The sequence below is a fragment of the Stenella coeruleoalba genome, assembly GCF_951394435.1.
Source record: "Stenella coeruleoalba genome assembly, chromosome: 11".
Lineage (NCBI taxonomy): Eukaryota > Metazoa > Chordata > Mammalia > Artiodactyla > Delphinidae > Stenella > Stenella coeruleoalba.
The window spans coordinates 65,379,702-65,405,968 of NC_137157.1; the positions used below are offsets into that span (position 1 = coordinate 65,379,702).

The window sequence follows — 26,267 nt, forward strand, 5'->3', positions numbered from 1 at the left end:
CTTATCCTTCCTAAGCGTCAGTCTAGAGTTGATAAACCAAGTCAGAGAGGTTTTAGTGAATAATTTAAATTTAGAATGACTAACTTTAAATGAAGAACTAAAAACAGTAACTGTCGTTAGTGATTGCTACTGGAAAGTGAAACTGATACTGTGTGGTGCTGAGAGAAGCCTTTGTACTCGGTTAGTACAAGTTTCTCTCTTTTTTTTTTTTTTCGGGTACGCGGGCCTTTCACTGTTGTGGCCTCTCCCGTTGCGGAGCACAGGCTCCGGACGCGCAGGCTCAGCGGCCATGGCTCACGGACCCAGCCGCTCTGCGGTATGTGGGATCTTCCCGGACCGGGGCACGAACCCGTGTCCCCTACATTGGCAGGCGGACTCTCAACCACTGCGCCACCAGGGAAGCCCTCTCTTTTTTTAACTGTATGTGTGTCTTACTTCTATTCTCTCTAGTGCTTTTAACATTTCTCTCTTCATCTTTGATGTTATACACTTACACTACCTCATATTAATGAATATATTCATTTTTCTTCCTCTTGCTTGAAGTACTGTGTGTTTTTTTAAATCCTGAGAACTACTATCTTTCTTTAGTTCCCACCAATTCTTTGCCATTATGTCCTTTTGGTCTCTCCCTAGTCTCATAATTTTCTCATATTAGAATAACTATTAGGGTATGTTTAACCTTCTTTTTCTCATTTTTCTTCCCCATGTCTCTTAACTTCTTTACATTTTTCTTTCTTTCTTTGGGATATAATCTGAGTGATTTCCACTGATCTATCTTCCAGTTTCATTACTCTCCCTTCAGCTGAGTTTTTTATATGACTATACATTTTATTTTTAGAATTCTTTTTTGGCTGTTTCTCAAACTAACCTGATTTTTTTTTTACCATGTTCTTAATCTGTGGATGTTATTTCTGATTTTGAATCTTTTATTACTTTTTATTATATTAATTTTAAAGTCCATTTTAAGTTACTTTGCAGTTTGTAGTCACTCGGGTATGAATCTTATTATTTCTTGTGCCTGCTGACACTCCTAATGAGTTTCCATGTGTGATTTGTAACTTTTGTGATTTGGGGTGTGAACTCATGTTGAGTGTGAGTTGTCTTTCACAGATGTGCTGCTGCAGCACTGGATTGTGGAGGCCTTCTCGTGTGGCTGTTTCATATTTGTCAGGGGATTTGTGGATTCCATGAATTCTGGAGCAATCTTTATGTTAGTTTCTCTACTCAGGATTTCCTTACCAAATGGGTAGTGCATGTTTCAGAACCACACATTCCAAGAGTAATAGTGTTTCTCCCAATATAACGATTCAACAAGAATTTCAATAGTAAAAATTTCAGAACATTACCATTAATGGGTTCATGGCATCTTTTAACACAGTGCCAGTCCATCCCTTTTCACTTTACAGTTGAGGAAAATGAGGTCAAAAAGTTAAATAACTTGTGCTGAAATCCAATAAATTAAAGGCAGAGCAGAGCCTAAAAGCTGGACCCTTTTCTTGTTAAAGTGCATTTCAACTTTATATAAATGGTGACTGAGGCTGATTCAAAGATAAACCTGTACTTGCTTTGGTTACTATTCTTAACTTTGGCTTCATGATCCAAGTGCCTGGAAAGTGGTTCCCTGAGGCTGATCCTACCCTGTGTTGCATGTCATCAAGCATTTTGGTGGTGTTAATTCTTTCATGCCCAATTAACAAATTAAAGCAGTAATTTTCTGTGTTACTGCTGGTAGAGACACTGGTAGATTCTGCCTTGGCAGATCTTCCTTTATCAACAGTTTACTATTGTCGCCCTTTTAAGTCATGCAATCTGCTTACAAATAGCTAAAGCTTCTTAAAGTCTGCTGCCATGTCTTAAGATTTTTTTTTCTTCCTACGGTGACTAGCAAAGCACCTGCCACACATAGGCATTCTATAAATACCTGCTGATTTGGCAATTTATTAAGAATTTTCCTTTTTCTCTTCCATTTTCTTTTTTTCTTTTTCTTTTTCTTTTTTTTTTTTTGTATTGGGTAATGGAACCTTTGGGGACATGTTTATGTGAAGTTTTTAGGAGTTTACTTCCTTTCCATGTTTTTACAGAGAACATACACAAATAGGTGACTAGTGTTTATTTATCTAATTTAAAGTAAATTATAATGATTTATTTTGTGTTCTGTGTGCAGAACAGAGTGTTCTGAACATAACTCCAAGTAGAAGAGCCTCAAGCTGAAGGTACAGTATCTTGTTTACACTGAAGGAGCTTGTGTGTGGACAAGAAAGCGCTGACAGCTCAAATGGATCCCATGGAACTGAGCAATGTCAACATCGAACCTGATGATGAGAGCATCAGTGGAGAAAGTATTCAAGATAGCTACACCGGGATGGGAAATTTAGAAAAGGCAGCAATGAGCAGGTATGGGGTTAAAATAACCAGGTTCCATGGAAAAATAAGAGACATTTATGGACATGGAAAACAAGTTTTTTGTTGGGAAAAGTTGGATTTATTACCTATTTGAGAGATAACAATGACTTTGATGTTAACACATCAACTCCCTGATCCTGAAGTACACATTATTATATTATTATTGTATGTCAATCTTTGTGTGATTAATTTAGAATTGCAGTTACAGTGTTCTTGTCCCTATTAATAATATAGAATAATTTAAATGATATTAGCCTATCACTTCTGTTACCTTTTGGACTATTCTCTCAGACTCCTCTTCCTCTGACTGCCCTGTAAGTGTTGCTACATCTCCAGAGTTCTGCAGGGATTCTTCTCTGGCTAAAAGTGTCCTGTGAGCAAGCTTATTCACAGCCATCAGGCTTCACCCACTGAACATATGCCATATCTTCCGCCGGTTCCACTTCTATTTCAACTCACAGATGTGTTTACTACACATCTCTACTGGATGACTCATGTGTCTGAATTGCCTCATTGATAAAGTCAAACTTGTAATGTCTAATATTGAACTACTGCCATTCCCTTCAAACTCTGTCCCTCCTCAAGCAAACCCATCTTGGTGAAAGTCATCACTATCATTCAGGAGCTCAATCAAAGGATGTTTGGTGTCAACTTTGACTCAGCCTTTCCCCGAAACTGCACATCCAATGTTCGACTATATCTGGTTGGGTCTACCTCATTAATATTTCAAATCTACCCACTTGTCTGTACCTATTCTATTGCCATCTTATTATAGGCCCTCATCATCTGTCACCTGTCTACTAGAACAGCCCTGATTTGTCTTCCTGTCTTATATTTTGCTCTCTTCCAACTAGCCCTGCACATCCCTTGCAAAAGTAATCTTTTACAATTGCAAATTGACTTATGTTCCATCCCTGGGTAAACCCTTTCAGTGGTTCCCCATTAGCTATAGGAGAGAGATTAGACTATACATACATTGCTTGGCATATAAGGCCTTGCATGATCTGGCCCTCATCTAGCTCTCCTGTCCATCTCTTGCCCTGCTCCCTGTTTGTACCCTCTTTCCTAGCCTTGTCGAGCCACTCAGAGCTCCTGTTCCTTCATTAACTCTGCTCTGTGTGCCTGGAATGCCCTTTTTTTTTAGTATTACCCACTCACCTTCCCCTTTTTCTCTATTGACTGCACTCAACCTTCAAGACTCAGCTCAATGTTAGTTCTCCTGTGAAGCCTTCCCCCAGTTAGAAGTGACCACCCCCTGCTTTGCGTAACCTCTCCCTGTCCAGATGTTCACGATGCCACTACAACATGTTAATGGTACTACCTGGTACATAGTAGCTGCACAACTGTTATTTGATAAGTTTATTAATTTCTCACAAAAGATTATGTAACACAAATTATGCACGACTTAAGACATTCAGAAGTGAATATTTGACCAAATCTCAGTCTGAAGTGGAGAATGTTATCCTCAAACCAAGACATCTTATTGCATTCACAACATCCAGGAAGGGTGTCGGGAGGAAGCACTGCTCTTCCTCCAAGAAGCCAGCGCAGTAGTAAACGTTAGTGTTGTCGGACGAGAGAGACTCTGGAGATGTAAATATGATGCTTTCTAGTTAGGTGACCCTTGAGGAAGCACAATGTAGTAGAACCAGGGCTTTGGAATCTGCAGAGGAGTTACCTGATCTTGGAGAAGATATTTATCTTCTTTGAGCTTCAGTGGAAAATGCAGAATGGCAAACCAACGCCTACTTTGCTGAGGATTAAGTGAGTGCCTTTGAGATAGATGATACTCTGTAAACTTTTCTTTTTCCTCCTCCACTTCATCACCCTCAGGAAATTGATCAAATCTGAGGGCTCTTTTGTTTCTGAGAAGGATGCACACAGATATGAGCTCTATGGAGGTGGCAGAGCTGAAGGGGACATGGTCCTAAGAACAGTCCTACAGGACATTTGGTCCTCTGAAAGCCGTCATGGAAAGAGCAAGAATGCTTTTGTTAGCTTCAGATAATGTGTTCTGGAACACTTACAGTGACCTAGCTTGTAACTCCTGACTCAAGTGGGTCATCATTTTGCAATTGTACGATCACTTTAAAAAGATGGGTTTTGTTTATGTTTGGATAGATCTCTTAAATGTAAATTTAGAGGGAAGTTCAACATAATACATTTATTTGGAATCATTATACTTATGTTTTCAATATATGCTGGGTTTGGTATTAAATCATTGAAGACACTGGGGACATTTCTCGTATATTTTATACAATCTTGGCATGTTTTATGACTACAACTCATCTCATGCCAAAATAAGATCATGCAAATGCTTCAAAGGAGAAAGTCTATTTACTTTCACATTTAAACATTTAAAAATTACTCATGGACTAAAGGATTCTAACTTATTGATTAAGGTTAAAATAGAACATTGGATGTTCCAGAGTTTAAATCTAGATGACACTTTTGTTTTTGTAATCGTTAGGTCCATCTGGGGCTCCAGTTCATTTTATGGTCTCTGTTTCCAACTATGAACATTGTGTACCAGCCTCCACATAGCAAATATATTAACTACGGACATTAAAATAAAGCACAAGAGGGAGGGGGAGTGCAGAAGTGCAGAGATGGAAGAAGGCAGCATCTGAGGACATTATACTTCCTTCCAGAAATAGGAGGAAAATGACAGGATATGTTCCTAACTTGTACACCATGAGGTTCAAGAAAATCCACTTCTTGAGTTTTAGAAAAGCACACAAAACTTTATGATTTTGTCTGCTCGTTCTATCTACACTTTATATTGTTCTCTATTCGCAAAAAGTAACCTTGTTATCCTTCTTTCTCATAAGATATATTCAGAAGTAGCTTCTATTATAAGAGATCAATTGTACAGATCTATAATAATTATTTTCCCCTTTTATATTTCTAAGGGTTATTTTAATAAAATACTCTCCAATCATTTTATTTTACTTTCTCATGCAAGAAGTGTCCTAAAATTGCGATCTATCTAATTATAAAGCACTTTTAAGAACTAAGTATACATATTTGAGCATTTCCTGTAACAAAAAGAAAGCCTGTGTGATATTTTGCAGTGTCAAAATGCAGTGGTGGGGCTTCCCTGGTGGGGCTTCCCTGGTGGGGCTTCCCTGGTGGCGCAGTGGTTGAGAGTCCACCTGCCAATGCAGGGGACACGGGTTCGTGCCCCGGTCCGCGGAGCGGCTGGGCCCGTGAGCCATGGCCGCTGAGCCTGCGCGTCCGGAGCGTGTGCTCCGCGACGGGAGAGGCCACAACAGTGAGAGGCCCGCGTACCGCAAAAAAAAAAAAAAGCATTAGTCAAGCCTTTCGGAAACGTGACTGGTACTAGATCCATATCCTCTAAACCTCTGACACAGAGCTTCAGGAGCCGACCAGTACTGTCAGGGGATGTGCAGCTTCCAGCCTGTACCAAGCAGACCGCAGTCATAATGTTCCATGGATAGTGACATCTTAAAGTCCTCCCAACTCTTCTACTAATTCATTGGATTTCTTTAATGTTTTTCTTAGTTTCATTCATTGTCTAACAATTCAAGTACATTTTCAGAGTAATTAAACTACACACACTCACACACAACCAAACACAGCACAGAGCTACCATCCAACTCCTTTCCAGCAAGGGATATGTGTATAAAAAGATGGAGCCAAAAAAGAGGAAAATACCAGCTACAGTGCCCTGCCCAGGGCTGCACGGCGCTGTGGGAGACCCTAGACCTGGGATCTGGTGCGTCTGGACGCGCTACCTCACTCTTCTGAGCCGTAGTCGCTGCATATTTAGAGCAGAGACATGGAAGTTTCTCTCACAGAGACACTTGAGCATCAAGTGAGATGGGATCACATTGCCAAGGCACTTAATAAATATTTACTGAATTAATAAGATCCTCTGATCGTGGTATATTAGCAGTTGAGAAAACTCAGTCACTACTCTGTTCCCTTTCTTTGGGAGGGCTCGAAATGGCAACAAAATTAGCTCTAATTATTCTCTCTCTCTCTCTCTTTTCTTTTTTTTTTTTTGCATAGTCAATGTGTGAAGAAGAAATGTGGCTTATAAAAGATCTCAACTAAAAAAATATTTTCTTCCTTCATAACTTTCTCCCTCCCTCCCAAAGTATATTCATAAATGGGGCTCAGTCATTGGTCTGGAAGGAACAGTAGTATGTGGAGGAGAAGAGAAAAACAAGTCTTAAGTGTCTTGTTTTTCCTCTCCTAATTCAGTGACAGATCACCTGAAACATAAGTATAACTCAGAGCATTTACCAGATGTTTTTACTGTCTTCTTTTTCCTTTGTGTGTGTGTATTCAGTCAATTTACTAATGAAGATGCTGAAAGTCAGAAATTTCTGACAAATGGATTTTTGGGGAAAAAGAAGTTGGCAGATTATGACGATGAACATGTAAGTGACTTTCTGCTCTCTGGCAGTAAACAGGACTTGAGGATGTCTGATCTACCTGGGTCTCTGTGCGAAAACAAAGTGACTGAAATTTTCCAAGCCTTGATCAGCACATTCTCTGTTTATTCAGGCCCTTACTGGAATAAGGGCTTGTTTTTCCTGTTCGCCATATGGCTGCATAAATCATTTATGAAATTTATTTGTTTTTTGGAGAAATCATTCTAACCCAAATGTAATCTGCAATCCTACATGCTTTCCCTTCTTTATGTTACTCAACTTGCATTTTTTATTTTTACTGAGACCCCTGCTTAAATCAAGTACTACATTCCACTGAAAATTATACACTTTTATTGAAGTTGAGTCATGACTTTTATTCACTGTGATTTTATCTTAATCTTCCCTATTGGACGGTAGTCTCCTCCAGTAAAGATAATATAGGATAAGAATAATCCAAAAAAAGGTTCGTCCTTTGGCAAATATTTGCTTGTCACGCATCCCTTTGTCTTCAAGCATCCTGGAACCACCTCCTTTGGAATGTCTTCATTCAATCTGAGTAACGCCATCATGGGCAGTGGAATCCTGGGCCTGTCCTATGCCATGGCCAACACAGGGATCATCCTTTTTATGTAAGTGAATGGACATATCTCCACTTGGTTCAAAGCCCATGCATACCTGGTGCCCTTTCAATTAATCTGAAGTTTGATCTTTGTGAATAGGAATAATCTGAGAGAATATTAACATATTCTCTTCCTTTTAAATAAAACAGCAACAAAAATAATCAGAGCAGTCTAATCACCATACTTGTTCAACCAGCCATCCCTAACCAAATGGCAGAAAGTTTATGTGCCCGATCCCCCAAACTGCTGGAACAGCCCTACCAGTCCATAGAAACCACTTCACAAAGTAATTAGTTATAAAATAATTTGGTGTTTAATAGTTACAAAGATCTTTCCCGGCAGCAAATCTGACTTTATACACACTCTTAGGAAAAACATCCCTTCCCAAACCAGACCTACAGGGTCCTGCATGCCCTGGTCCCATCTCCTGTGCCCCTATATACAAGATATACTGGGCACAGTGACCTTCTCTCCATCCCATGAAGGTGCCATTCCCTCTCACCACAGGTCCTTTGCACGTGATCTTGGAACCTTCTTTCCTTTCCTCTTCAGCTAGTTAACTCCTCATAACTCAGCTCAGCCTCGCCTCAGTTATGCCTTCCCCCAATCTCCATGACTTGGACAAACCACCTTATTAGACACTCATCACAGTGTTAATATTTTAGTGCGGTCGTCTGATTCATTTGGTTAATGTCTGTCTCCCTTGCTAGACTATCATGTCCAAAGGGTTGAGCCCATGTCTGTTTTTACTCACTGCACGTCTGTATCCCCAAGACCTAGAAACAGTGCTTGACGCGGAGATTTTTGCAGAGTGGCCAAAGTTTATACTTAAACCAATGCACTTTATCCAAACTTGGTCAAATGCTGCCTAGTGGTAGCAGCATCACATAGCCAACCTGGAGGCTGGACACCACATTGTCTGTGACAGACAGCCACAGACATCTGTGCATTACGTACAGCCTGGTATTTTCAAAGACACAGTTGGTGGCAGTGAAATACTTCACAAGAATAAAGTCTAATGTTAGTCAGGCATCAGTATGAATGCAGATCACAACCCCTAATGCAGTGCTGGAGTCTTAAATAACTGTCTAAGAATGCAACATTTATATTATAAATATATGCTATTTGTGTTCTGAATATCACTTATGATTAGGTAATCACACAGCTATTTGAGGGCTAAGGATCGGGCTGAACTATAAATATTTATATCGTGTCAGTGCTTTGATTGAACTGTTAGGTGTCGTATTTTTTAGCTGAATGGCTTTTGATATCAGCTTTACTTTTCTAAGCCATGTTTGAAATAAAATAAGTTTTAAAAATTTTCTGACTCCTAATGGCTAGAGGTATATTCATATGCGTAGTTGTACACTTTTATAATGTACACTATCTCTAAGACAAAAGACTGCCTTCTCCTTACTAATTACACATACCATTAAAATTAATTAGGGGGCTTCCCTGGTGGCGCAGTGGTTGAGAGTCCGCCTGCCGATGCAGGGGACACGGGTTCGTGCCCCGGTCCGGGAAGATCCCACATGCCGCGGAGCGGCTGGGCCCGTGAGCCATGGCTGCTGAGCCTGCGCGTCCGGAGCCTGTGCTCCACAACGGGAGAGGCCACAGCAGTGAGAGACCCGCGTACCGCAGGGAAAAAAAAAAAAAAAAAGAAACGCTCCCCGCAATCCTAGAGTTCATTTTCATGGCAGGAGAATATTCCACTTTTGAAACTGAAAGCCTCATTTCAGGCCTGTAAACATTTAGCAGATTAATTTGGCCAGAACAATTACATAGCTAGATATCATGAGGTATGTTTTGTGTATCCAAGTAGCCCAAACTGGATTCAGCAATCTCCCTCAATTCCCAACAAGTGACACAGGATTTCATCGGTGTTACTTTTAGTATTTTCTGCCAAAGCAGAAAATGTATTTAGAATACAGGGTACGCTTATTATTCTTCCGGGGAACAAAATTATATAATCTGAATTACATAATTCTTTAAAAACAGGTCAATTCATAACGTATATGGAAAAATGTATGAATAAGACATTGATTAGGCAGTTCTGGTGAACATGTTTTGTGAAAAAAAAACAAACAAACAGTACAATAGAGCTAGAAAAGCTATAACATTTGTAACTCGGTCTAAGTCTACATTTGTAACATTGACTTCCCAAGGAATTACCAAAGAATTAGATCAATTGAGGGGAGACTGTTTGGTATGCTCTCATCATATTAAACAAAGGATAAGATTTTTTTTTTAATTTCAGGTAAAGTTTAGTATTGTGCATTAATTTATTATATAGATGCTTCTATCTACACTATTTTTGCTGTCCAATTCTTGATTTTTGGAGAAGCATTGATCACTGTATACATAAAGAAATCATATATGCCTGTGGACATGTGGAGGGTCCTGAACCAGAAATGATTTTTCTGAATACAGCAAAGGTTTTCCCGCACCCTAGACTTACCTTTCTCTGTTTTCTCTATTACACAGGCGATTGCCAGACCCTCTGGTTCACACATCTGATCACTGTCATCTAATATGCAGACTCAGTAGTAACAGAGCTCAGAATTTGCTTTGACTTCTGTATTTCTAGATTTTACATTAATGTTTAGTCAGGTCATTGAATAGCCCTTCAATTATAAATGTTCATGGGAATATCACGCAGATATGGTGTACATATACCCATATGCTGAGTAAGTATTTGCTAATTTTGCTATGCATTTAGCATCTAAGTTATAAACCAGATTCTACTATTGGGTAGAATCTAAGACTAAAAAAGGTGCGTTAGGAACTTCCAATAGTATGTTTTGGCCGATAAAATAAAGCCAATTCCAGTTCTGGGACATTTAAGGGCATTGGTGGAGTTCTGAAAAGAATTTTTCAGCTTCCCCCAAATCCACATACTCTTGGAAAGTTAATGATTGAAAAGACCAGTGTAATAATGTATTGTAACATCTAATATTATTACATCTTATTTTTTATAGAAACATTATTGTCTCCTCTCTATTCCCTTCACAGAATCATGCTGCTTGCCGTGGCGATCCTATCTCTCTATTCAGTTCATCTTTTATTAAAGACTGCCAAGGAAGGAGGTATGCCACTCCCTAGACCTAAGACATGCTATTTCGATTCTCATTAAAGGGTATTTCAGCCTTTAGCTCTATACCTATAGGATGGTGTTGGTCAATTTTACATTTCATTTTCTTCTAACCCCAATCACATGGTCTCTCCATGTTTTTAGTTATCTGGGCAAGTGAGACAAGTGAAAGTCAACCTGCTCAGGTTCAAGCCAAATAGAGAAAAAGACTTTTGGTGGATGATAGAAATAACAGTTCTGACTTGCTGCCTGGAGCCAAGATGAATGAAGGCATCGCTTCTTGTTTGGAGAACATTTACCATATTTTGTAATGGCTTTTGAGATTGCGTATTTGGGGTTTGTAATTTCTATATGGTGTTTATTTACATGTTTGAGGCTCCAGTGGAGAATTACATCGAAATATTTTAGTCACTAAGACAGTTTTTTTTTAAACAAGTTTCTTTTCATTTTTGATTATAGGATCTTTAATTTATGAAAAACTAGGTGAAAAGGCATTTGGATGGCCTGGGAAAATCGGAGCTTTTATTTCCATTACAATGCAGAACATTGGAGGTAAGAGGATCTGGCTTTCAACAAACCATTTAAACTTTCTAAAAAGATGTTCAAGAAATAAGAAAACTCAATGGCAATGAACAGGCCCTTTAAATACAGAAAAATAGCTGTTTTATCATTTTTAAATTTCAAAAGTAGAGTTTCCTAAATAGATTTGCTCTTTAATTGCTCCTTAATCCCTCTTTAATTGAAAATAGCAATATCTAAGAAATGAAATACTATATAAAACCCTACCAAATAAATTCTAGAATTAAAATATAAAATAAAACCTTTCTTGATTTCAAATGGCTTTAATTATTACTTTTAAAAGTTAAAGCGCTAGTGCTTATATCTGTCATTGCCCAAACAGTTGATGTGTCACATGTATGATTGAGTTTATTTCATAAAAGGGAAAATTTAGTATCTGAGGCACATAGCCAAATTTGGGGGTCCTTGAAACACAGCCTGCACAGAGCCCGCCCACTGTAGAGTATCCCTAGAAATTGTGCTAAGGCAAAAATCTGGCTAGGCGTCGGAAGCATTATAAAGCACAGATTTCTTGTTCTACAGATTCTTTTAATTCCTACTGAATGATCCCTTCCAGAGGAGAGCCGAGAAGTACATTTTTTTAATAGTGTTCCAGATGATAAGTACATTTTTTTAATAGTGTTCCAGATGATATGTATGCCCACCAGCTTCACTGGTCCTATCGTGTCTTTGACCCTCAAAAGGCATCTTGACCCATATTTCAGATGTCCTACTGGCTAAGTCTCCTTGCACGACCTGGACTATATCACCACATAGTAGAACTTATTTCCTCACCTCCTACCCAGTCCCCAAACCTGTTATTCTATACTTCTGTTCTTTCATCTCAGTGAACAATACCAGCAGCGTCCAGTTTCTTAAGCCAGCAATCTGGGTGTCAGCCTAAACTTTTCCCTCTCTCCCTAACCCTGACAATCCAATCAAATACCAGTTTTTATCCATTCTTTCTCTTATTTAGCCTTTGAATCTCTCCTCTCCTTCTAGTCTCACTATCACACCTCAGGTGATTACTATTTCTGCTCAGACTTTTGCAGTAGACCTCTACCTGTTATTCCTGTATTTAGTTTCCCCTCTTCCATCTGTAATTCATCTTCCAAATGAACTTTCTCAAATTCAGATCTACTCTTGCTTCTCACATGCATAAACTTCTTCAGCATGCCCTCATGATGTTCAAGATAAAATTTAAACTCTTTAGTCTGACATATAAGGGTTTTCATCATCTTTCCTTTGCCTACCTTTCTGATACCTTTCCTACAAACCCCAATCTCTTCCTCTCTCTCTCTCTCTCTCTACCTATCTATCTATCTATCATCTGTTCCCTATGTGTCCTGTGTCATACTATAACAAACTATATTTAGTTCCCCTACTTTTACAATTCTCCAGACCTAACACATACACATTCTCTGGCTCTCCCTCTCTGTTTGCTCCATGATCCATCATTCTCTAGGCTATTAGGTACTAGCTCTTCTGGGCCCCCTTAGCCTTGTTTGTATATATCTGGTATGTCACTGTTTTTTAAAAGACATTTTAAAACCCATGAGTAGAGAATAGACTTTTGGCGCCTGACAGCACCTGAATTTGAGCTTGTTTCTGTCAGTATCTATGACCTTGGGAAAATCACTTTACACCTCTGAGTCCAATTTTTCCACCTATGCAATTGAGAGTAATAGCTCTTCCTCACAGTGTCATAATAATACAGGTTCAGTACATGCACCCTTCCTCTCCAGTTCTTAGATTCAATATCCATGTCACTGGAGCCTTCCTGGTTGTTTTTAAATGGCATTTTTATAATTATAAGACAAATATATGCTAATTGTGAAAGATAAAAACATTATATAAATATATAAATTACAAAGAAATGTTTATGTAAATCATCCTTAGAAAAACCCATGCCAGGTTTTCCTCTATGACAAATTTAACAAATATATTGTTACTGTTAAAACAGGATCATCTTCTAATACTGATTTACCGCTTGCTTTTTTTCTTTAACAATATGCCTTGAATGTTTTTGCATATTACTCTTTTTAATGGCTTTTGAGCTTTCCATTGTATAAATACACCGTAATTGGATTACTGAATCCCTTGATGAACAGTTTTGGATCGTTTCCAGGTTTTTTACTATTGTAAACAACTCTGCAATAAATAAACTTACACAGAGATCTTGCAAGGAGGTCATTCTTCTTGATTAATAAAATCACTGGAATTATCCAGCATTTCTAGAATGCAGCAATTTCTTTAGTAACCTTTATCCAACTATACCTGCTCCTGATAACGGATAGTTGGTAGGCAGATAAATAAAATCAGTCATATCTTAATGATTTGTATTTACGTCTTTCATATTTTTTGTATAGTAAGACTACAGTCCTGGGTAGAATTTGGCAGTAACACTGGAATTGTTTCATTCATTTTACTGGCATTGTGTCCCAAGCATATAAGTCCCCCCATTCCCCACCAAATAAACTGCTTTACATTTGGTTCAAATTCTCAGCCTTATCAAGATATAAAATATCAAACCTTTCATAGGATCTCTTCATAGGTGATCTAATATACTTGTCTGGACCACTGAACTAACTGGACATACACATGCTTAGCCCTGAGCTCAACAGGCTGAGTGGCAACAGCATTGTCTATTGTTCCAAGTATAGCTACTATTATGCTTCTAAACAATGGAATAAACTATAACATGGTCTCTCAGTCAAGGCCCTCACCCCACAGTGTGGCTTTAAGGGAGTGAGATGAAATTTCATACACCTTTCCTGAAAATCTCTCACTTTGGTTACTCTATGTGATTAGTGGTTATTGTGGCCTAAAAGAAATCACTTGTATTTCTGTATTTAGCAACTCCACATTTAGAACGTTTAATTTTCTCAATCCCCTGAAAAATTAACACTGACCATTAGCAGAATAATGTTGACATTACCCAGACAGGTCTGGATCATTCTGAATTTTCAAAGACCAAACACATTAACAGTGGTGACATCACTGAGAGTCAGCAACTAATAGCTCTAAAATTGAATGGTACCTCGCTGAACCAGTTAATCAGAAATATCTCCTCTGTTTACCCTCTGTAAGATTTAGCTTTAGCCAAGGTCTTTGTAAAGATTAACCAAATCATGTTTACAGAAGACACATCAGGTATTGTAAAAATCATTTCATTTCACAATAGAGAAGACACACTGGCCTGAAATCAGGGATCTTATATTTTGGATGTGGTCTGTCATTTTCAAGCTGTGCGATCTTGGACACGTCAGTTAAGCTCTCAAAATTTTTATATCCTCAGCTGTGGAATGAAGATGATAAGATGCACCTTGCTCTTTCATGTGGATTTTCAGCTGATTACATGCAGAACTAAACAATGTGGGGAATTGTTATCACCGTTATTACTTTCGTTTGAGATTAAGGAAATATTTTTAAACTATTAATAGTTCGATCTGCAACTTAGATATCTGCTTCAAATGTCTGTTAGCAAAAATTCACCAGAAGGATGTAGCACACACTTAAAACTTGCAATGCGAAACTTGTCAGTTTTATTTTCAATTGAGTCTTTTGATCACGTGTGAAATAGCAAATTAGTATTATTCTTCACTGAGTGGATGGACCTGGGAAAGGGATGTTGCATACATCCCTACAATTGTAGGCAAAATTGTATGTTATGCATAACTATTTTTCCAAGGAGCGGGTTTATAGATTTTATAGATCAGGTATTCAGAAGAGTATGTGATCACACATACATCACTTACCTAGACGTTCAAGAAATTTTGCCACTTTGTATGATTTCTTATTTGGACAAAGGATATAGAAAAAACTTCATTGACAAAGGTTAGAGAAGCTATCCTCTCTTGTACTTTTTTTTTTATCAATCCAGTATGACTCCAGGAAAAAAAACTTTGAAACTGTAGCTTCACTGAAAACCTCAGAGCTGGATTTAACACAGAATCAGCATTGATACTGTTAGCAAAGGTCCGTAGGCAAGAGCCAAAGGGCCGAATGTCTATTCATGAGAAGAACTTGGAAACAGTACAGAATACATAGTGGGTGGCTTTTCTTTCGCTTTGGGAATTACTGAGAAGGAGGGGTGTACCAATGCCTGGACTTCTCACAACTTGCCTGTGACTTTGGTGCCGTGCACACCACTAAGCTCTCACGTCTTCCATTTTAGCCATGTCAAGCTACCTCTTCATTATTAAATACGAACTACCTGAAGTAATCAGAGCGTTCATGGGACTTGAAGAAAATACTGGGTATGTCTTCTGCTCTCTCTGTAACATCAAGAGACTCATTCTACTTGGTCTTTTCTGATCCTAATATTCTGGTCTCTCTTTTCTAGAGAATGGTATGTCAATGGCAACTACCTCGTCATATTTGTGTCAGTTGGAATCATTCTTCCACTTTCTCTTCTTAAAAATTTAGGTAAAGTCATTTTCCATTTTTATTTTCATTTTGTTTTCCAAGAGGTAAGCTGATTGTGGATGCCATATTCACCTTCTGGAATTTCTCTGCTAACCCCTAGGTTACCTTGGTTATACCAGTGGATTTTCTCTTACCTGCATGGTGTTTTTTGTCAGTGTGGTAAGTGATTTTTGACATGATCCTTGTAACTTGGTAGGGGTGTGATGCTTTCAGTGCCTGAATTGGTGTCCTCATTTTTGTTCAAGCACATCATTAGCATGAAATAGTTCTTGCATCACAAGCAATTTCCTTGTATTCTAATTTGGAATGAGAAAAGAACAGTCATGAGTTTAAAAATAGTTGAGTTAGAATGTCAAGACCATTGCTAATAGTATGTTCTAGGCATACTGAATGTATATTTGGATGAAAGGAACATTTCAAGCAGAAATGTGACAACAACCCAGTATTTAGACAGGCGGAGGAAAAAGAAGTGAAGAGTCCCAGAAGATAAATGAGTAGGCTGTAGAATTAGCCATATTTACATGAATCAGCCATTTTCTCTTACTCATTCTACCCATGAAGAGAAGGTGACCACAGTGGAATTAAAGAAAGAAATCCTCTCCCCACCCCACTCCCTCTCCCCTCCAAAAGGGGGGATTTATGCTAATATCATGAATGCCAAAATTTATATAGCATTTCCCCAAAGAGGCAAAGGAGGAGGGGGGAATTTCCTGATGATCCATATTTTCATTAGTTTGAAGACATGAAAGAGATGCAACGTAGCAAGAAATTGATCATCTTTCTCATGGAAGAGTATGCATGAAGTTTGGGATAGATTCACGCAAAATACTGTCTTGTTGACTCTGAGGCAGAGAGTTGCCAACCATAGTTCCAACTCCTTACATCAAACTGGGGATAGAGGGAGTCTCTGTTGTCCATTAGTCTAAAAGGAATCCTCAGCAGAGTTCCCTCACCTTTACCCCATAAACCACCCACAGGGATTTTTGTTTCATTGTTTTCCTCAAAAGGCTGACTTCTTGTTGTTGTGTTAATGACCGGGTCTAGGTGATTTACAAGAAATTCCAAATACCCTGCCCTCTGCCTGTTCTGGATCACAATGTTGGGAATCTGACATTCAACAATACAGTTCCAATGCACGTGATGATGTTACCCAACAACTCTGAGAGTAGTGGTGTGAACTTCATGATGGATTACACCCACCAGAATCCTGCAGAGCTAGATGAGAAACAGGCCAAGGGCTCTATTCATGGCAGTGGAGTAGAGTATGAAGCACACAGTGATGACAAATGTCAGCCCAAATACTTTGTATTCAACTCCCGGGTAAGTGAGAGGTCTAGGCTTCTAAGAGCCTAGCAACGTGGCCTCTGAGTTTTTATCTCACAAGCTGAGATGGCCTGGGGTAGCTCTCTGTGTTGAAATGCTAAACATGTGGTGTTGTCTTTGTTTTTCAGACGGCCTATGCAATTCCCATCCTAGCATTTGCTTTTGTATGCCACCCTGAGGTCCTTCCCATCTACAGTGAACTCAAAGAGTAAGGCAGCCATCATTTTAGCGTTCTAATTTGCTTTGAAAATGTGCTCGTATTTTCAAAGGTGCTTTATACAGAAGCATAGTTTACAGCTTTGCCTTCACAGGAGGTTTATGCTATAACCACTCATCAGTAATGTGCTTTCACCACAAAGGTGTGAATCAGCCCCCTCACTGCTTCCTTTTCTCCTGTTCCTTCATCCTAAGGATCCAGGGTTGGGGTTCAGGACAGAGGGAGGATGAGCCAATGTCTGTAAGGATTTTGGCAAGCATGAGGGATTTGAATTTGAATATTGGTGGGAAGAAGTGAGGTCCCCTGAACTGGAAATGACCCACACCCGTGAAGACCAAAAATTATTATTAGGGTGGCCTGGCTAAGCCACTGATGTCACCTATGGTCAGTCTTTAACCCTTGCCTAGAAGACATTCCACCACTGGGATGTGCCAGTATCTGGCCTTCATAGTCTAATCTGTATAATGGAGACACTGGTTAGACAATCTTCTTTCTTCCAGCTCATATTCTGTGATCCCTTAATACTCTTTTCCCTTTGAGGTTGTTAACATGCCCTTGGGGATGAGTGGGTCTGAGCCCACTACAACAGCTTCTTCCTTTACCCTGAGGGGAGGTGGTCCTATAATTCTCATCTTCTTTATCCAGACATCAATAACCTCAGTCTTTGTTCTCACTAAATAACAATAACTTGCCCCATATATTCAGATCTACCTCTTAAAAAACTTATAGAGCACTTTCAGTTATTTTGATGTCTTTGATTGACTTGGAAAATCCCATGTAGCAGTTACTCTACACTTGATCTGAGCCGAAAGACAGAGAAGTGATAGCAGTTACCCCAGTGTCAGCAGCCAGGTGCCTCTAGAATGGTTTCCAGAAGCTGTCCAGGTAATGCTGTCAGGCTTCAGGTTGTCTGGACTCCTGGGAGTAGTGCTTTGCAGTTTCTAGTGGATTCTGGTCCTCAAATCTATCTCACTATGAAATAGGAAGTCTTTCTGCATTAGGAGCCAGTTTGACCTTTGTGCTAATTACATTCTTAAATACTCAATAGACAAGCATACTTATCAACATAAAATAAACTGATCCTCATATAGGAAAATAGTCCTTTCTAAGACTAAAGAAGTAGCATTTAAGAAAAATGGAAACAAATCCTCCATAATTCCCTAAGGCAAATTTAAATAAGTTGTGTTTCTGCACTAGAAATGTGGTTTTATAATGAGTAACACAGGCACACATTCTTTTATTATTTTTAAAATTTTAATTGTAAGTAGTGAGATTTTCATCTGTTCAGAAAACCAAAGCTCGGTGTTCTTTTTCTTTTCAGTCGGTCCCAGAGGAAGATGCAAACAGTGTCAAATGTTTCCATCACGGGGATGCTCGTCATGTACCTGCTTGCTGCCCTCTTTGGTTACCTAACCTTTTACGGTAGGTCACTCTGTCAAAGTCATTTTCTTTGTGCAAATCCTAGTTGGACTGATCATTAATCCGGGTAGGTATAATTCTTTCAATTACTCTCAATAAACAGCATGATCTGTAGATGAACATGCTCAATTATCATGCTATTTTAGTCTCATTTGACCTAAGAAAATGGAAACTGAACCAGGCTGCCTAACAGGTTCTAATAATTTGTGAATTCACACATATTTTGTAAAAACCGTCCCTCTAATTTAATTATTTTCCTTAGGGGATAGAGGATATTTCTTTGGCTTGATTTTCTAAGCCATCTAAAGCTACATACATACTGTGAGAGTGAATCAGATTGCATGTTGTAAAGCTCTTTTAGTGGAATAACTACCTACCAAGCAAATGGCAGAAAAAGTACCAAGTCCTTGAGTTGGAACCTGCTTCTCGTTTACCAGTCAAGCCAAATCTGGGGGCTTAGAGCATTATACAAAATTTCTGGATTATCTCATTCCATTCTGTTATAGTGAATGGTTTCCTAAGAAAAAAGGGCATGACAGAATTCCTTTCGATCTGGGGACGTACTATCAAAAAACAAAGTGACTGTGGCCACGTTTGATTATGCCAAAAACATATCCTCTGTGGCATCTTAACAGGACACAAAAGGAGCAGGATTGTTCTTCTCTTCGACGAAGCATGGCCCTACAGACAAATTTCAGGGAATCAAACATTAACACAAATCAATGTTATCAACGTAAATATATTTTTAAAATAAGCCTCTCTAACATTTTGCATTATTTTTTCCCTGCTGACTTGGTAAATTAAATTGATTGCAAGACAAATTGGGTAGGAAGAGACTGGAGGGGGCACCATTTGCTTGCTTTTTTTTTGGTTTTTTTTTTGACTAATATTTGGCTTTTAACCAAGCACTGATTTAGATTGGGCATTAACTCTTCGCTGGTTGTAAACTAATGAAAATTGGGTCAATGCCTTTGAAAGTATTTTTAACCCCCTTTGTCTGATTTTGAGGGGAGTAGTGGGAAAATCAGTGTACATCTGATTCTGTAAGCATTTCCTTGTCATTTATGCCTGGAATTCTGAAAGAAGTGTGTTTGCCAGGAGGGCAGCATCTTAATCTTATAGCGGTATTCATTGGGAGACCCTATAACAATCATACTAATTCATCTTTGTTACTTAATCAATGAGTCTCAATTCAGTGAGACAAACAAAAACTTGAAAAAGCCCAGAAGTATGTCTGTCAGTGTCATGATGGAGTCATAATGGTTGCGTTTGAAAAAATGTTAAAGATCATTTGTCCTAGGGTTTCCATGCTGGGTTTGGAGAAGCTGCTTCGGGGCTCACTGGGCAGGTGAGGGTGGAGGGAGGTGGCAAGACGTGACGGACAGGCTGATGAGGCTTGGCTGTTTCATCCCTTTCAACCAGAAGACCTCAGCCTGTCCTCTGTTTTGTGGTGCTTCTGTATAGCAGAGAAAGATTTATCACAATGCAAATGACCTAGAGAAGAGCCTTAGCAATTTTATATTACCTCCTGCAACTTTACAAGCTTCAGGGCCCCTTTGTTCATTTGAACAAAGGTCATATAGCTCATAACCTAAGAGACAGGATAAAAACAGAGGTGTTTGGATTCCCAGACCTGGGTTCTTTCTACTATACTGTGTTCCTTCTATAAAACGTTGTCTTCGGTAAGCAGTGCCGATTTGACTACACCTAGTGAACTCATTCTCCTCTTCCTCTTTGCAGGAGAAGTTGAAGATGAATTGCTTCATGCTTACAGCAAAGTGTACACATTTGACACCCCTCTCCTCATGGTACGCCTGGCCGTCCTGGTGGCCGTAACGCTAACTGTGCCCATAGTGCTGTTCCCTGTAAGTATATGGCTTTGGTGAAAGAATCCTGCTTGACACCACAGATTAGTACATACGTTCTGACTTGATGTTGATTTAATTATAATGAAATGCCCAGGAACATTATTTTTTTATATAGCAGTTTGAACCCACTTAAAATTGACTATGTAACATGTAGACAAAGCAAGTGTTCTTTTTATTTAAAATTTTTTTGAAAATTATTTTTGGCTGCACTGCGTGGCTTGAGGGCTTATAGTTCCCGAACCAGGGATCCAATCCATGCCCTTGGCAGTGAAATAACAGAGTCCTAACCACTGGACTGCCAGGAAATACTTGCTAGAGCAAGTATTTTTAAATGTTAAGTACTTTTTAAATGTAGGGGGAAAATCACAAAATTTATTTCTATGTATTTGTTTGTTTTACAGTTTTATTGAGGTTGAAATTAATTTTTTAACATCTTTATTAGAGTATAATTGCTTTACAATGGTGTGTCAGTTTCTACTTTATAACAAAGTGAATCAGTTATACATATACATATGTCCCCATATCTCTTCCCTCTTGCATCTCCCTCCCTCCCACCCTCCCTATCCCACCCCTCTATGTGGTCACAAAGCACAGAGCTGATCTCCCTGTGCTATGCAGCTGCTTCCCACTAGCTATCTATTTTACGTTTGGTAGTGTATATATGTCCATGCCACTCTCTCATTTTGTCCCAGCTTACCCTTCCCCCTCCCCGTATCCTCAAGTCCATTCTCTAGTAGGTCTGCATCTTTATTCCCATCTTGCCCCTAGGTTCTTCATGACCACTTTTTTTTTTTTTTTAGATTCCATATACATGTGTTAGCATACAGTATTTGTTTTTCTCTTTCTGACTTACTTCACTCTGTATGACAGTCTCTAGGTCCATCCACCTCACTACAAATAACTCTGTTTCGTTCCTTTTTATGTCTGAGTAATATTCCATTGTACATACGTGCCACATCTTCTTTATCCATTCATCTGTTGATGGATACTTAGGTTGCTTCCATGTCCTGGCTATTGTAAATAGAGCTGCAATGAACATTTTGGTACATGACTCTTTTTGAATTATGTTTTTCTCAGGGTATATGCCCGGTAGTGGGATTGCTGGGTCGTATGGTAGTTCTATTTTTCGTTTTTTAAGGAACATCCATACTATTCTCCATAGTGGCTGTATCAATTTACCCTCCCACCAACAGTGCAAGAGGGTTGCCTTTTCTCCAACACCCTCTCCAGCATTCATTGTTTCTAGATTTTTTGATGACGGCCATTCTGACTGGTATGAGATGATATCTCATTGTAGTTTTGATTTGCATTTCTCTAATGATTAACGATGTTGAGCATCCTTTCATGTGTTTGTTGGCAATCTGTATATCTTCTTTGGAGAAATGTCTATTTAGGTTTTCTGCCCATTTTTGCATTGGGTTGTTTGGTTTTTTGATATTGAGCTGCATGAGTTGCTTGTATGTTTTGGAGATTAATCCTTTGTCAGTTGCTTCATTTGCAAAGATTTTCTCCCATTCTGAGGGCTGTCTTTTCATCTTGTTTGTGGTTTCCTTTGCTGTGCAAAATCACAGCAAGATCCTTTTTGACCCACCTCCTAGAGAAATGGAAATAAAAACAAAAATAAACAAATGGCACCTAATGAAACTGAAATTAATTTTTAAGCTCAAATTCAAAAAAGCAGATCTTGAGCTTCTCTCTTGTGGATTAGTAGAAATGAGTAGGAATTCATATAACTTCTGAAATTTGAAAGCTGAAACCACATTCACTTTCAAATCATATTACATTTTCACCACAGTCCTGAAGGTATTTCATTTTCTCCCCCGATTTTATTGCGCTACCTAAACATCCAGAAGTCACCTTATTTAATCTGATTTCTTGAAGGCTAATGAGGAGATTCATGTTAAGTAAGTTACACACTAGAACTAAATTTCTTGAAAAATAGTCATGTTATCCATCACATGTCTCTTCTTCTGCTGCCCCCAAGACTGACACACACCCTCTTGCCAGACTCGTACTAAGATGGTCCCTACATGGCATTTGCCATTGGCGTCAGTTGTTCTAGGATCACAGAGCAGGGCTGGCCATGGAGACTTGGGCTGCATGAGTTAAAATCACCACCTGTGGGTAAACACAAGTCTGCACTTTCCTGCCAACTCTTCTACTTTCATAAGCACTGAATTTACCATTCATTTTAGGGGGAAAAATCAGTAGCCAGCACTGTCCTGCACAGAATGTTCCATACAGGGCCAAGCAGATGAGGACTGCTCATATAATGACACTGCGGTCACTTTAAATGCAGCTTGTGTGCTGAATTATTTTTCAGCACATTCCTTTTTCATGAGTGCATGAAATCAGATCCTTATTACTATGGTGGCCAAGAGTTTACTTTTAAATAATGTCTTGCCTCTCATATATCTGAAAGTATTTCAAATGTTATGCACTCATCTTTAGCCTAAAATCAGCTCCATTGTGGGGACAAGGCAGAAGACAGCTGTAGACAGAAAGGGTACCATAGGGTAAAATTTCCAAGCAAACAGCATTGCCAAGAAAAGAATATCTGGAACCCTTCTTTTTGTGTGTAAAGATATTACTGATTAAATTTTGGCATACAGTGGGCACTCATATCATTGTTGAATCAAAGCATTTTGTAAAAGAAAATGCTTCTGTATTGCTTTATTCATAAACCCTAAATACAGTGCTTTCAAGCCGTGGTCTCAAGAGATTAATGGACTTGGCTGTCGTTACTCAGCTAGTTGTTGATAGTTGAACTAATGCATTGCTCACAGCATGACACTGATGGCTGCAGTCATGATAACACGAAATGAAAGTCAACCTTTCATTTAGTGATGACCATTTCACTTTGACATTAACAATCCAGGTTGTCCACAGAAATTCTTCCCTTGTATAACAGATCAGGCAGTGGCATAAATCTGACCACCAGGAATGACAACACATTTCCCATTAGTTGTATCTCCCATAGTAGTTTGGAAACATTTCCCATCCGATGCCCATTAAAACCAAAATTGACCATTAGAACCAAATTTCAGAAAACTAACTAACTGCTATCCTTCATTATGCATTTAAACTCAACATTAGCATTTATGAAACATTTTGCGTGTAATTCTGCCTCACCCCCTACAACGTTACATTGAGATGGTCTGTTTGATTGTCCACGTCTTCCCCTGGAGGTAAGCGGTGTGCACAGTGACTGGCACAAGATGAGCTCAACAAGGTTTGCTAAGGAAAATCGTCTCCAAATGAATCTTGCCCTTTCTTGAGGTGTATAAACTGCCCTTTCTAGCAAAAGCATAGATTCGTCCCCTCGCCAACATTTGCCATGAACTTCAGTTTGGGTGAGGATCTTAGCTATTTGAACCAAGCCTCCATGGCTTTGATGGATGACATAAAGGTAGGTCCAGCCTCCCTGTCCCAGTCAAGTGCCACAAGGTTACCTTCAGACACTTCTCTCCCAAAGTGATAGAAGTTGGTTGTGATGTATTTGTTTGTTTCTTACAGTTTAGAACCAAGATTTTCCATGTCTCCAATGCTGAGTCAAACAGCATGGTTTTCCTGACAAGTTTCTTTGAATTAAGAAAACTCTTGACTAATAAGTTTATTGACTTTGCTTTGGTATCCCCCCATACAAATAATAAAACAAACAAATAAAACCTAATATGTATTAGGTTTAATCTGGATTAAAATCTATCAGTTTTAAGTATTATTTTGTATTCTCCTATCTTCAACAAATATGTTGGTTCTTTTTCTTAAGAGCCCAAGAAGAGATGACAAGTGTTGTTGATGGTGGTGGTTACTTTTTCCTTTTATCTCTCCATTTATTATCTTTCTTTTCTCCAGACAGGTTAGCTTTTTCCTTCTTAGAAAGTGCACAAAGTAAGTGCTTGAAGTGTTTATTGAACAATAAATAAATAAAGAGAATTAAGACTCTAGCTTTTTCACAAGCCACTCAACACTGTTTTGTGTTTCTTAGTAGTGGGAGGAGGTGATATGGAGTGGGATGTCTATTACGGGACTGCACCTCCTTCCCAAGGACGAATAATGCCATTTTCAGCTTCTGCTTCCCTTTATGCAGAAAATGCACACATTACCATGAAAAACAGAAACCCCAATAACCCTAATGTGTTTATCAAGAACACACAGACTCAAATTCTACCTACTGCACCTTAAAAAAAAAAAAGAGATCGTGTCTCAGATTCTTTGGCTACTTCCTCTTCATTTTATTTTAGTAAAACCAATCTTTTCACTTATGTTGCCTTCAGACTTCCTGTTTTGAAGTGAATATAGATATAGGCCTAGAAATATGGCAGATGTTGCTGTGAACTGGAATAGAACAGTAATGCAGAGGTATTTGCTACACCCTTGTCCTATGCAATCCTACTGAAGTATGGTTCACTTCTCAGCAACAGAATGGATTTTTTTTTAGAGTGCAAACTAAGGCTCCCGATTTCTACTCAACCTCCACGTTTCTGACCTCACATTGAGTCCCCACTTTAGAACACAGCACGTCCTAACAGGCTCCTGTTCAGAACGCTGTCTCTGGAAATAACAGAGGTTTTCTCTAGAACTGCATGGAACTTTTCTAGAATTATTCACGGGGCTGTGGCTGGGGACTTCCCCATGCGCAGCATCTGACCCACATTTCCAGGTTCTTATCAGTTTGTGTCAGAGAGAAAAAGGCACTGAGATAAGTGGGGCAGAAGGCAAGGCTTTCTGGGTAATAAGTCAGAGTCACCTCTATCTTGACACACAGGTAAACAGAGCTGCTGGGGACCTCGCGATCCCAGGCTCACTCCTCAAGGCAGCGTTTACACATGGAACGACTAGCAAGTTTCATTCTATTCTTTTCCACCAACTACCACCATCAGCAGCCTTCCATCTCCCTATTTGCCCTGTTGCCCATTTTAGGAATGCATTGGCAACTCTAAATGCCTTCAGTTCTGTTTGGGATTTTGTTACTCCTTATTCATTCTGAAGAGCAAGATTTCACCATTTACTTCAACCATTATTCCCATAAACTTTCTATACTATTACATCATTAGGCCAAATCTTAATCTTTCTGGGAGACATGAGACCTTAGGAAACTGTATTTATTTACATTCAGAGGCCCTGTACAGATAGGTTTGCCTCTAACTCAGCTTATAGAATTAAAGGCATTATTTCAACAAAGGGTTAAAAAAGCACATACATGTGACCCCTGCCTGAAAATAACCTGTATTCTACTTGTTTATGCTATAAGTTTATCACTTTCAGACAAATAGATCCTTAAGCACTATGTATGAACCATAGAAAGCTTATTTTAAGCTTATTAAGTTTGGACAATATTGAATAAGCACTAATTGTAGGACATAATGGAGAATTTCCAAGCTGCTGGGGAAAACAAAATCAAACCATTTGTTTTCCTCAGTCTACTTTTCAGAGTGAGATTCATAATTTTCACTCATCCAAATTTTAAAATCCGTTACAAACAAACCATTTCCAGAGACTCTCTGGCCTTGCCATTCTGGAAGTGAAATTGCCTTTTAAACCTAAGCAGATGGCTTTAATTTTTGGTGTACTGGTATGAAGAGAATGTCACATTAGACACTGCAAGCAATTCAGCTCAAAGTTTTTGTCATTCATATGTGTGTTTCAAAATATATTTTACATTTTCTCTCTTTTAAGTGAATTCCCATCTCCACACCATTAAGAGACTTCAGAAGCAAAATTTTAAAGTGAAAATCAATCCTAGCATTTCTAAAAATGGGAAGTTCTAGCTTAACTCAAGTGCTCACTTATTGAAAAGCCAATAAATGAATTCCACTAAGTCCAAAAGTGTCCTCTAAAAGATTCCAAAGATAAGAATATTTCCAACTTTGTTAAGCTGTTCAAACATAAATGGCACTCCCTCCCTCTACCCACAAGGATCTTTTTATCCGGTTA

At 38.8% G+C, this 26,267-nt stretch overlaps 1 protein-coding gene across 2 annotated transcripts in view; it reads left to right on the top strand.

Moving 5' to 3' along the window:
* The window catches only part of SLC38A4 (solute carrier family 38 member 4), a 66,014-nt gene that overhangs the window by 35,653 nt on the left and 4,094 nt on the right, over nt 1-26,267 (top strand). Inside the window, exons 2-13 of one of the 2 annotated variants that reach the window (XM_079938380.1) lie at nt 2,165-2,394; nt 6,722-6,812; nt 7,320-7,435; nt 10,439-10,512; nt 10,977-11,069; nt 15,253-15,334; nt 15,421-15,503; nt 15,604-15,662; nt 16,548-16,823; nt 16,955-17,034; nt 18,365-18,465; nt 20,203-20,327. In XM_079938380.1, the coding sequence (XP_079794506.1) occupies nt 2,276-2,394; nt 6,722-6,812; nt 7,320-7,435; nt 10,439-10,512; nt 10,977-11,069; nt 15,253-15,334; nt 15,421-15,503; nt 15,604-15,662; nt 16,548-16,823; nt 16,955-17,034; nt 18,365-18,465; nt 20,203-20,327 (1,299 nt within the window). In that variant the 5' untranslated portion in view covers nt 2,165-2,275. Of the gene's footprint in view, nt 1-1,678; nt 2,395-6,721; nt 6,813-7,319; nt 7,436-10,438; nt 10,513-10,976; nt 11,070-15,252; nt 15,335-15,420; nt 15,504-15,603; nt 15,663-16,547; nt 16,824-16,954; nt 17,035-18,364; nt 18,466-20,202; nt 20,328-26,267 lie in introns of those variants that run through there. The other variant, XM_079938381.1, reaches the window with a different exon arrangement.